General features: G+C 34.7%; 1 protein-coding gene across 9 annotated transcripts in view; it reads left to right on the top strand.

Moving 5' to 3' along the window:
* Positions 1-12,653, top strand: part of TCF12 (transcription factor 12) — a 328,851-nt gene that overhangs the window by 294,800 nt on the left and 21,398 nt on the right. For 5 of the 9 annotated variants that reach the window (XM_031452681.2, XM_031452679.2, XM_031452680.2 and 2 more), the window contains 3 exons: positions 5,676-5,749; positions 6,768-6,839; positions 7,602-7,808. In XM_031452681.2, the coding sequence (XP_031308541.1) occupies positions 5,676-5,749; positions 6,768-6,839; positions 7,602-7,808 (353 nt within the window). The remainder of the gene's footprint in view (positions 1-5,675; positions 5,750-6,767; positions 6,840-7,601; positions 7,809-12,653) is intronic. The other 4 variants (XM_031452683.2, XM_031452682.2, XM_031452685.2 and 1 more) reach the window with 1 other exon arrangement.

Raw genomic sequence — 12,653 nt, 5'->3', positions numbered from 1 at the left:
CTGTGGCGTTGCTGTTGTTGCTGTTAAGCCTTTTTGCATTATTCAGGGTTTCTGAAAATCGGGGCTCTGGTGTATCAGGGCCCTAGCTGTCACCTGTGCTTGGTGATTAAGTCTTGTGACTCTGCTAAGAAGCATTCCAGTGGGGAGATGATGAACTGCTGGCAGCTGCTTTCAGCTCTTAGTGGGTTCTGCCTCTTTCTCAGACACCGTGGCTTCAGCTGTCTAGTAAAAGTTGAACAGCTGTTCCCCACATAGACAGGACTATGAAAGACCCATTGACTTAAAGTTGTTGTTTAACAGAGGGCTGAAATTACAGGAAGAATGATGTAACTTTAACCCTACTCACCCTTTCTGGCACAGTTTTACTGACATTATCAGGGTTATTTTTGCTATTGCCTGCTTCACTTTCTCCTCTGAGGTAGCTGTGGGCCCTCCCTGCATGTTCCCACTGCTTCTTCTCCTCTGCCCAGTACAATAGCCATGAAAGTGTCCTTTGGTTTTCAGTAACACTGGTTGGGAAGTCATACCCAAAGGAAAATACTTTCATATACTCCTGCTAAAACGGGAAACAAAAGACTGATTTTATGCAGGTGCATCTGACTCCCATCTCCTATATCTCTTGTTTTCTCCTTATTACCACACCCCCCCACCCAAGTTGGCAGAACATATATGGAAGGAGAGGAAGAAAATAGAAAAGCACTATGTGATAAAGTATTCACAGTTGAAGGAAAAATGAAAAGAAACAGTAAACCAGGGCTCCTATATAATATGTGGGAATTATTTTGTACCTTATGTGGCAGTGGTCTTTTGTCTAGAGTGAAAAATCCTGCCCACTGTGTGCTCTTTGCACTGACCTATTCCTTCCTCCTGAGCAGCAGTCAGATTCGGTGTGGGCCTTGTAAGGACAGTTACACAGGTGCAGAGCCACATAGGGCAGCTTCTGAGGCAGTCGTCATTATTGTCATCCTGCTCGTTTTCCTTGGGAACTTTTCAGATCAGAACCATACATTTTTACCTAGAGAATGCTTCTGAGGACGCTTCTGAGGTGATGCTGTTATATCAGTTAGGATACTTTAAGCTTAAAGGAAGAGAAGAGTTTGTCTCAACTGGCTTAAATAATAAGGGCATTTTGGTTGTCTTGTATGAAGCCCATAGCCTGGCCGTCAGGGCTCATGCTCTACTTCTTTGCGTTTCTTTCTCAGGATGGTGGTGAGATAGCAGTTCAGAATACCACATCTGGACATAACCATGTCTAATATAAGAAAAAAAGACAATCTTTTCCTTGTCTTTTAAAAATCTTTTCTCAGAAGCCTCTTCAACATGTTTTTCCCTCATGACTCATTGGCCAGTGTTGGGGCTTAACACAATTGCTCACAACAGAAATGGGGCCACAATGTTTATCTTAGTTGTTAGGATTTATCCCAGGAGCTAAGAATAAAATTACTCCTTCCTGGTTCACAGTAGGAAATGATAGACACCCCCTGCCTTCTGAACAAAATCTGGACTCTTGTAGCAAGATAGAAGAGAAGAATGGCTTTGTCTAATACAGTTGTCACTTGAGAAAAGACACAAGTATTTGAATTAAGAGAGTGTTTTTACTAAGGGAACTTAGAAAGTAGACAACAAAACCATTTTTTGCCTTTCTTTACCTCCCTCTGAATTATCAATGAATAAAAGTTTAATAATTTGTAGTACTCAGTACTATACAATCTACACAACATCCACAATAAAAATAAAGAGGGAATGGGGGGAAAAGAGAGAGAAGAAAGGATTCCTCCAGTTGGGCTCATTTAACCAATGAGATATTTATTTTTATCATCTTTCAGTGCCTGATGTTAAAACAGTTACCTGAGTTCAACAGGTTTTCAGTTTAGTTGAGAAAATAAAAGAAACACATGAAAATGGAACTGTCAGAATTCACTCTGAACTGCAGTTCTCTGGACATACTGCATGAAGAGAGTAGGATTTTAAAAGGAGAAAAACGCTTTCTAGGTATAAAAGGAAGCACGTGAAAAAGATCCAGATGTAAGAAAGTGCATGACCTGTTCGTCCAGAGTCATTAAGTTGACTGCTCATGAAGTCTTCACACGTGTAAACGTGAAGCACTGAAACGGAAAGGTTGGCTGGGGCTATCAGACTGTGGAAAGCAAAGCATTCAGCGCTCCATGAAGGATTATTCAGCCTTTCCCAAGCCTGGAGGATCTCATGAAAGCTTGAGCTTAGGGTGAGATTACAAAGGGAAACAACTAACAAAATAAGAAATTGTATGGTAAATGGTCCTAAGAATTTCTCTCAGCCACACAAAATGGTGTTATCTGTTTTCTAAATTTATTAACCAGTTTTATTAAGTGATATATTACTAAATCCCACTCAGAGTGAGAGCAGATCAAAAACACTGGATGAATTTTAGATTTAATGATCAAAGAAAGCCTTTCCAGATTTTCTAGCCAAATAATTCTGTTCTCTTATCTTAATCAGCATACTTGTTTTCTGGAATGGTCAATAAATTTTATTATCAAGTAGGCTTATTATAATCCTTCTTGAATAAGAACTAGCTTTTTGGAGTGGTCACTAAAAAGCCCAGGGCAACTACAAAAATTATTAACTACTTAAACACTTGAAAGCTTATCCTATTCGAATAAAACAAAGTATAAGCCCCAAACCTCTACATATGTTTACCACCAGACAGCAGATGACGGGGAAGGAAGGGGGGAAATACCCTATTCTGTAGGAAACCTCGGAGGATTTTAACCTTTGCACTTTTGTTTTTCCGTATTTGATATATCCATATAATGCTACGGTTGGTGATTACAAGCTACAGATAAACTGCCAGTATGATTCTAAATTAATCTATATTTTATTCATGTACTAGTTTTATGAAAAGATGACAATGCAGGGCTGTGTAGTGCCAGAGGCATTCTATAGCATTATGATCTCTGTCTAGAATTTGAATTCCATTCACAACCCCAAAGTTCTCATCCATAGGTAATAAGCTGTCAGTGGGCCAGAATTACAGAATTCTATGTATCTTCTTTTTTTTCATTGATTACATAATAGATCTACCATCAGGAAGAGGTAATAATAATGTTTCATAGTCAAAAAGACCGTTAGGCTCACAAAGTGAGTGCTTTCATACCTTTTACCTCATTGGCCTTGTAAAGGCAGATTAAAAACAAAAACAAAAAACTATGTGTGCATACTTTATAGTCAGGACTACAAGTTAATTGACAGTACAGATCGACTAGAATGCGGGTCCACTGATTCCTAGTGTCCACTAAACTTCCATGCTAGCTATACAGTTGACTTCTACAGATCTAATAACTCTATCTTACTATTCAGCCATCCCCTCTGAGACCAGTAGCATGGATTTTTGAAATAACTAAATGGAGTTTAAGGAGCTCTGCCCATGAAATATAACTTGACATTTGTATGAAGTTCAAACAGTTATCAGTGATTTAACCATGTTAGTATTCTATTGTAACCAAGTACATCACAGTGGAGCAGCCCAATCCAGCAAAAACAGGTTTAAGTATGTGTATGTTTTTCCAGTTTAATGAATTACATTTTGGAGGAAGACCTTAGTATAGTTACTTCATATCATTATCAAAAAATAATGAATATAGGTGATTTCTTAGCTGAGTAACTCTTTGCACACATCTCATTCCTCAACACTAAGCTAGTGAAAAACCACAAAAATTGCCTGTTTTGCAAAGCAGTTGTGTTCTAACAATTCTGAGGTGTTTAAACATGAAAGTTATGTTAATGTAATAATCCATGCAAGTGAAATAACATGATGATCAGGCTCCTATCACAGGCTGATCACCCAAGGATGTTAGAGCAAATGGGGCAAAATGATTGAAAATAAAATATTCTACACGTTAAAGGATACTCTTTAAAATAATTTACGGTCTTTTTCAAAATAGATTATGATTAACCTCTTACACACATAAAACTTCACAGTTCTGCATGAGTTCATGGAAGGCACTAATGCTGAAATCAGTTGTAAAGTGCTAGCTGAGTTGTTTTTATATGAATTCTTCATGTAGTCAGTTACTGGGTTTTTCAGGTTGCTAAATTCTACTTGACAGTTATAAAATTAGCCCACAAGATTCTGTTTCAATGAGTAATTTTAAATTGTCCATAGTTTGTGTAATGAAAGTAAGATTGTATTTTTATGTCTAGCAGGAAGTCTTTAATAGTCCTCAGAATAATTTGTAACACGCTTACAAGTAAAAAAATTGTTAGCTGATGTAGTGTATATATATGTGTGTATTTTTTTCTTACAATTTTAGTATTTAAAATTTTGTGTATAATAACAACAGGATGTATATAATTAATTGTGAAATATAACCAAGTTATTAGGAATCTATATATCCAACTTTTAACTTGTAAAATGTGTATGATTAATAGGAATACAATTAGTAACTTATTCAGCCAAAGTGAACTGTAACAGTTCCAATACACCTTAAATTGTTAGCTTCCTAAATGTGGCAAATTAACCTACAACTACAAGCTCAGGAGGAACAGTTTAAAACTTAATTTTGGAATAAACAAGACAAATGAAGTAAACCTTCAACTTGTCCAACTTCAGATTTCTAATATAATTCATATTGTCACTGAAGCTTTTTTTAAGAACAATACTATATGTTTAATTGAATGGTCTTCATTATTTTCTGTACATAACTTATTTTCATATGCATCGTCATGAAATAGGAAAGATTTTCGATCAGTTGTTTTCTCTTTTTCTTTTTAAAGCTGTTGTGGCAAGATCATTAAAGTATGCCCCAGTACGTGAATGAATTTCTCCTTTTCTTTCTTTCTTTTTTTTTTTCTTTTTAATTCTTTCTACTCTGAACTTGTATCCTTTTTCTGTCATTTTTTATGTTGCTTCTTTTCTAAAGTTGAAGAGTAAACAGCATATAACAAAATTTTCATGATGATACTTTCCAAATTAAATAATGTGCTTTGGTGTAAATTATATTAGGAAAATTTTTAGCAGATAATCCTAAATGTATTTGCAGTCTTTTGAAATTGGTGCGTTTGTGCATTACTAAAGGCAGAAGTTAATATGACCCTTTAGAAAGCCTCTGGCCTTACAAATTAAGGATCATGAATATGTTCATACCTTTTAATTTAGAAGTGCTGTTTATTCTCAGACATGTTCCCCAAAAGAATAAACACAATAATATTTACCATTAATAATATAGTGATATTCAGTTACTATTCAGAATAGCCAAATAAAAGTAAAATGTCCAGCAGTGAGGTAATGGTGGTTAAGCAAATTATGATGTAGAAAGTCAGGTGAATATTAATGTAGTCATTAATAGTATCATCTAAAGATTTTGAAAAACCATGGAGGAGGAACAGAATTTTAAATTATGTATTTTTAAATACATTTTCTCAAGATACGTGTACATCTGGACAAAATGTGAAGAGTATGCAAACATAAGAGTATAGTATTTTTCTCATCTCCCTACACTGTTGTACTAATAAGGGAAAAGATTTTCTTTAATGTGTTGATATTATAAGTAACCAATACTATGCTAAAGGCTGAACAGAAATTTTTGCATAAATTTATGTACAGTTACAGTGTATCTTTACCTTTCCTTCAGAGCATTGTCAAGATCACTAAGTTGACCAAGATGTGTGGGTGCTTTTGGGTTTTGTTTTAACAGGTACCGGTCAGTGGCCCAGACCTGGAGGGCAAGCTCCTTCATCCCCAAGCTATGAAAACTCACTCCACTCCCTGGTAAGAGCCTCTGAGAAGCATACAAGGTCACTTTTATCTAATAGTGTGGAGTTCTTTTTTTTTTTTTTTTTTTCCTTCAGTAAATCTTGAGTAATGATGAAAAACAGTAGGATAGCATTACACATGAATTCTTTGCTAACAAATGGCCTGATTTAGTTGAACAATATAAGACACATTGGGTGTGCCTTTTACCATCTGTTCTTTGGGGCATCAGGCTTTCTGGTCTCAGGACAGCTGGTGTTAAAATAGCATAATGGGATTTTTGTTTCTTTGACAAATCTAAGGCTTAATTTAGCTATACTTTTAAGTTTATGTATAAAGGAAACTTTAAAAAAAAAAAAAAAGCAAGTAAAAAAAAATTAGTCCAGCAATACAGAATGGTGGTGTTTTACGCTTTCCCGTATGATGATACTATGTATAGTTTATTACATTTCTATAAAATTTTTTAAATGTACATCAGTTATTTTTGTCATGAAGAGTGTTTCCCATGTTTTCTTTTTGAAAGAGAATGTATGGTATAAATTGTACAAGCAAATATGTTATTAAACAAACAAGGCAGTAGAATAAAGGAGCCTTTCTAGGTATCGAGTGTGAATTTTTGTGGTAGGATGTTAACTACCATTGCCTTTCTGTGCTTACCACAGAATTACAAAGCATTATGAAAACAAAATAAGGATGACTTGATGGAATGCTAAGTCATGCTGTCATTCCATAACTCCAGGTTGCAAATAGAGAAGTTCTTTTTCTGTGACTAACAGAACATTTTAAATTAAGGGGAAGTTTTCTTCTCACATATTTTACAAGCAAATAAAAGCAATGTGTGCTATTTAGATGCTAACCTTATAACTTCGCTGTTAAATCCCAGTCCTCTCATACCTTAATACAAATAGATCTTGCAGATCTCCCGCGTTAACTTTACTAACATGTTATGCTGACGTGCACAGCAGCTATTTCCTCATCTCTTTTGGAGTTAATCTTAACCTGTGCTTTGCCTCCTGTTCTGTCTTGACTTTGCCAGAAAAATCGAGTTGAGCAGCAACTTCACGAGCATTTGCAAGATGCGATGTCCTTCTTAAAGGATGTCTGTGAGGTACTATTTCTTTTAGATGGTGCCTTTTTTGTGTTTCAATTAATTATACTTCCTATTATCCATTTAAAATCTTCAAGCCTGTACAAATTCCAAAGTCTTTTAAAATCAAACAGTGACTATTTTCGTTTTTGTAACAGTATGTAAGAATAGGCTTTTGTTCTCTTATGTTGTTGAGAATGATTCTCTTTAAAAGAGCTCTACTGGCATGTGCTTTTGATTTTTTTTATAATCTAATATGTTTGTGTATGGGGCATGTGTGTATCCACAGACAGACACTATCACTTCCTCAGTTTTGTGAAAGAGCACATTTGAATATGGTCACCATTTCAGATAGGTATTAAATATTCACTTAAAACAAAGTTACAACTTACATTTGATGGATTTGAGGACCCTTCCCCAAATAGCCCTCATTTCAAAGATCAGTGTTAAAGTACAGGTTATCTTTTGATCAACTATAATTGAGTATCAGGCACAGTAGAGTAGCCTTCAGCTTTTACAGAAGCTAAAAGAAATAACCTCATGCTAGATTCATAAATTGATTTTATGAAGCAGTGATTTGCTTCTGAAGCTTTGTTAGTTTAGCATAGTCTAGCAATATCCTTTCCTTGGTTGTAGACTTTTAGTGCAGGTAGTTGCTTTTGAGCTACTTGATACTGCATTTCACTTGCTGTCTTCTGTATATCCCAAAGTAGGAAACATAGCAATTTAATGAACTTAACAGATAATAGCAGTAACCTCCATATCTTGTTTCAATCCCTACAGCAATCTCGAATGGAAGATCGTTTGGATAGGCTGGATGATGCTATCCATGTGCTGCGGAACCATGCCGTGGGACCTTCCACCAGTTTGCCTACTGGTCACAGTGATATACACAGTTTATTGGGACCATCCCATAATGCACCAATTGGAAGCCTCAATTCAAACTATGGTGGATCAAGCCTTGTTACAAGCAGTCGATCTGCTTCAATGGTAAAATAGTGCTCATCCTTTTTGTAATAACCCCTAAAGCCTATTATCCTAAATGTTTTTCATTAAATTCTTGGGGGAAAGGGTCCTTCTTTTTGAAAGGAAAGTAGAGTGGGTTTTAAGAATTTCTTTTACTGTCTTAGGCAGGGTTGTTTGCTGAACATTGGTCCTTAAAATCCTGCTGTGATTGTGTGCAAAATGCAGCAACTTTCTACAGAAATCATTTTAGCTTAAACTGGGATTTTTTTCCAGATGAGTAATAATTGGCAGAACAGTTTTTGCCTTGAAATAGTGAGTAGAAAGTCAGAATAGCAAAAGCAATAAAGCAGGACTGAATTTCAAGGATTCTGGTTTAGGAAAGCTGTTTATTATAATTTGGAACCAGCATTCCATAATAGAAGGAATGTAGTGTTTTTTGCACAGGTCCAAATTTAAGCTTTATTCCTAAATTAAGAAAAAATGTGGGGTGCTTTTGAGAATGGCTGTAATTGAAGTGACAATGAAAGGAAACAGTTTTAGATTAATCCCTGAAGAGAATAAAATAATTCAATCCATCTTTTTTAAAACATGATAATTCTTTAAAGGGGAAGAAAGTAAAATTCTACAGTCATGCACATCAAAAATTCTATGTTGAATGTCTTACATTACTTTTTATCCAAATTATGTTTAAAAGGAATGAAGCTCTTTTTGAACCTGCTGTTTAACTGAAACCATGTGTTTGCATGTTTATGGCATGGTTTTTAAGATTCATTCCATGCTGTGACATATTCTCCTATGAAACAGATTTCTAGCTGTAAGCCATGTGATCAAGGCTAAAACTCACCTATCATCGAAATAATTAGGTGCCCCAAATGCTGGAGTCTTGTATTCTGTAAAATAGGATTGGTTCCAGATTTTCGCATTCACATGTCAGATAGTCGTTTATATTCATTCTGGAGCTGCTGAAGTAAACATCAAACAAGGCTGCCTGGTATCCTGAGAACAGTGTTTTCAGCAACATCAGTGACTTTAGATGCCTGCATATTTTAGCAACCAGTTTTTTGTTTTTGTTTTTTAATATCAAAAAAATCTTAAAATTCCAGCTCCTTTTAAATTAGCTTTTGTGGCTATTGATATGCTAATGTGAAAATTGTAAATTATTAAATTCATAGAAATATAAGGAAGTATTATCACTATTAGTGGTAGTAATAAAATAATTTTATTAGTATAAGATAGTGTTTGTTGCAAATATAAATTTAGAATAGCAAATTATTATTTTGCTGAAATGCTATTTATCTTTACTTAGAAGAATGACTTGAAAATCAATATATTTGTATCCTGTTTGTCTAAACTACAATATTTCTAATTAATCTTCACCTCTTAATCATTTTTTAATTCTTTACTGTTAATTGTTCATTCCTCCTATTCCAGTTTATCTGCTACAACATTTGATATCTCTCTGGCTCCTCCTAACTAAATGTAAAATTCGTATGAAATGGAACTTCCGTCTTTAGGAGATTGTTTTTTACCAACTTCGGTTATGAGTTAGAAAAGAGGTTTTTCAAAATCCAGTCCTGCAAAACCATGTTGAAACCTAGTGTATTTTAAAAGCACTTATAGAGGGAAAAATTGTTTCTTTAGATAGTGCCCTGAAGTTTTAAATTAAGAAAGTAGCTTCCATTATATCCTCTAGGAATATGCTGCCCACTTCAGAGTTCCCAGTGATATTCTTTAAAAAGGAAAAAAATTCAAAATAATCTAGGAAAAAGTATTCTGAGACAGGAGTCTGGCTTAGTCTGAGCAGCAGCATCAATGCCGCAGCAACTAGGCCCAAGCTGTTGCTCAGTGTGTCTGTCAAGGTCTTCCTTCAGTTTTTATAATCTTCTTAGAGGACACAGAGCTGGTGAAAGTCTGCGGGACTTCATCCGCTCTATCCACCCCATCCAGATGCAATCACTGGTGGAGATAGAGATGCAGATGTTCAGCCAGGCTTACCCTCAAAACTTAGTAATTGACAAAATCCGACACTGTCAGGTGAGTCAGTATTCAACTCCCATTGTTCTGAAATGAACTTTTTAGCTGTGAGTACTAGATCTCAGTCTCAGCAAAAAAGATCAAAGGATGGAATGAAGTGAAGATTACACTCAGCCAGCGACTATCTCAGCTGAGTCTTAGGCATATTGTTGAGGAAGACTCTTCTCCTGGTGACTGTTACTCATATCTGAGGACTTCCATCAGTGCTGCCAGGAGCCTGGCTTACATGCTCAGTGCCCACCTGTGAAGAATCAGCTCTTTTCATATTCTTGGAGGGTGTGTGATTTGGGGGACATATTGTTGTAACTATTACCAGCCATCTTCAAGAGTTAATCTGCTTTTATTATCCCCTCTCAGTCCCATGTATTCTACTGATCATGACTGAAAAATGGCACAATTTTACATTCTGGAATCACTTTTTGTGTGTGTGTGTTGTTTAGCTTTCTGGTAGTTCATATACTTTTCATCTATATTAACATAAATTAGTATTTTTTTAGGCTCCTAAAAATGGAGGTTACATGGCCAAAATTACAAAGTAACTACAGAAATAACAGTTTATCAGCAATTCTGTATCACCATGTAGAATTTGGGAGGTCATTTTCTTTCAAAACTATTTAATTTTTATCATTTCATTTATTTTTCTGCAGAGAGTAGAACTATTCTTCTAAACATAAATACCGTTTCAGGAACTCCACAGAACATTTAAATAAAATTTTTGATATAATGGACTTTTGATCTCATGGGCATCTACTGGCAGTCACTGTCCTAATTGCAGGTTTTAAATATGATATTACTTTCTCTCTTAGCATTTGGAAGAGAAGAACCAGCATACTTTTCCTGTTAATGACCAGATAGTAAATATCTTCAGCTTTGCAAGCTGTGATCTCTGTCGCAGCTAAACTCTGACATTGTAACATGAAAACAGCCATACACATTATGAAAACAAATGAGTGTGATTGTGTTTTAATAAAATTTTATTTACAAAAAGGGCCTCCTTTATTAGTTTAAAAAAAAGGTAGGGGCCAGTTTTGGCCCACAGGCATACTTTACCAGTCCCCGATTTAGAATATAAATTGGCTTCCCTGTGCAGGAACTAAGGGTTAGCAAGTTTTTTTCTTTTTCTTGGAGCCTTTAACTTTTGCTTATTTTGTTTTAATGAGTAGTTAGAAAGTTTTGTTGAAGTAGTTGGAATATTTGAGGTGAGCCAGAATGCGCTGGGAGTGGGAGAAGAGTTGATGGCAAGATAAAAGTAACATAGACAGCTCAGCTCCCAGCCTTCAGCGCTATCGGTATTACTTACGGTGTGAAGTCCACCTGGGCAGGTTAACCAAAGTGGTGTCCTTGATCGAGGAAATACAGCTTTGTTACTGAGAACCTTTCTTTACATTGTTTTTAGTTACAACAAAATTATGCCAGTAAGGTCATCTACAGCTGATAGTATTGATTTTTAGATGAAATAATTATGGTTTTAGTTGTCCAAGAAAAAGATTTTTATATTTCGCACAAACTGCCAAAAAATATGTTAGTAGGAATCAAAATCAAAAGACTTATAACTCTGAGTATTGTTTCTTTTATCTAAACAGACTTGACTTGCAACAAAGGTTAGGATTAAGTGAGATTTCAACCAAAGAAAGCTTTTAACATATTTTAGCTATCTAATATACACAAAAATTAAATTTCTTAAAGATTATTATATCAGAAAAAGAAACTAGGAAATGGGTAATTCCTACTCCTTTTTATGTAATTAGTGTAGCCAGGCTGCCATAACATTTGCTTTTACTTTTGAATGGGGTTGGTATTTTTATTTCCTTTATTTCCTACTCTCAACATTTTTGGTTTCTCCATATTTTCTTAATACAAATATAAAACTTAAGACTTTGTCAGGCACTATTAGGATGTGATTGATGTATCATTTAGATTTTAAAACACAAAATCAGGGGTGAACTATTGAAGTGTCAGCATGGGACTATGTTTAGTGTAAGAATAAATTCTTGAAATAAACGGTTGATAGGAAAAAATAGCTGGTATTAAGTGGAAAACTGAAAAGGTATGAGACTCATTAATTTCATTTGGGCATTGCAGAGAGGTTTTAGCAATATTAAGTTATTGTATGAAACATCTGTTTATGGCTGTAGTATCTAAAATACTGAGGCCAGATGAGATAACTGTGTAATAGCCCTTTTATCTTTACACAGAGTACTCGGTTATTGTTCAGACAGTGATTTCAACTTCAAACCAAGTTAGATTAGAAGCCTTTGTATTAATGAAAACTTGATGCACATCTTTAAAAGTTCCTTATTTACGATACAGGATAAAATTACAACCAGGAGGTCTTTTGATTTCTTTGTTATAAGTCCTGAGGAAATTTAACTCGGGAATTTCTTTTAATTATTATTATTTTTTTTTTTTTTTTTTTTTTGGTATTGGTTGGTTTTTTTGTTGTTTAAGCTGTGATTGGAGATGTGTCCCTTGCATGAGAAGAAATAATGTTCAGTGGTAGAATTGAAAGCTACTGTATATAATGATTTAAAATATCATGTCTGTTTTCTAAATCCTAAAGCAGTTAGAGAAACTGTATTTTTCTTAGTTCTATTAGATGTAAGATTATTACAGTTTGACAGGCAAATAGGGTAATATTTTATTCAAAATTAATGCTTTACCATTTATAAGAATAGATTTGGGATCCTTTTAGCCCTATAGTTTGACTGTATTTAATTTTATTAGTATGTTTATATACAGTAGAAATTTTCACTGTATATTTAGACTATTTTTAATTTTATTAGTATAGGTTTGTATACAGCAGAAATTGTGTATGTAGGTTTCAACAGAACTGAA

This window comes from Camelus dromedarius, chromosome 5 (assembly GCF_036321535.1).
Source record: "Camelus dromedarius isolate mCamDro1 chromosome 5, mCamDro1.pat, whole genome shotgun sequence".
Taxonomy (NCBI): Eukaryota; Metazoa; Chordata; class Mammalia; order Artiodactyla; family Camelidae; genus Camelus; species Camelus dromedarius.
Note: the sequence above shows the minus strand (reverse complement) of the source record. Positions and strands in the feature narration are given on the sequence as shown.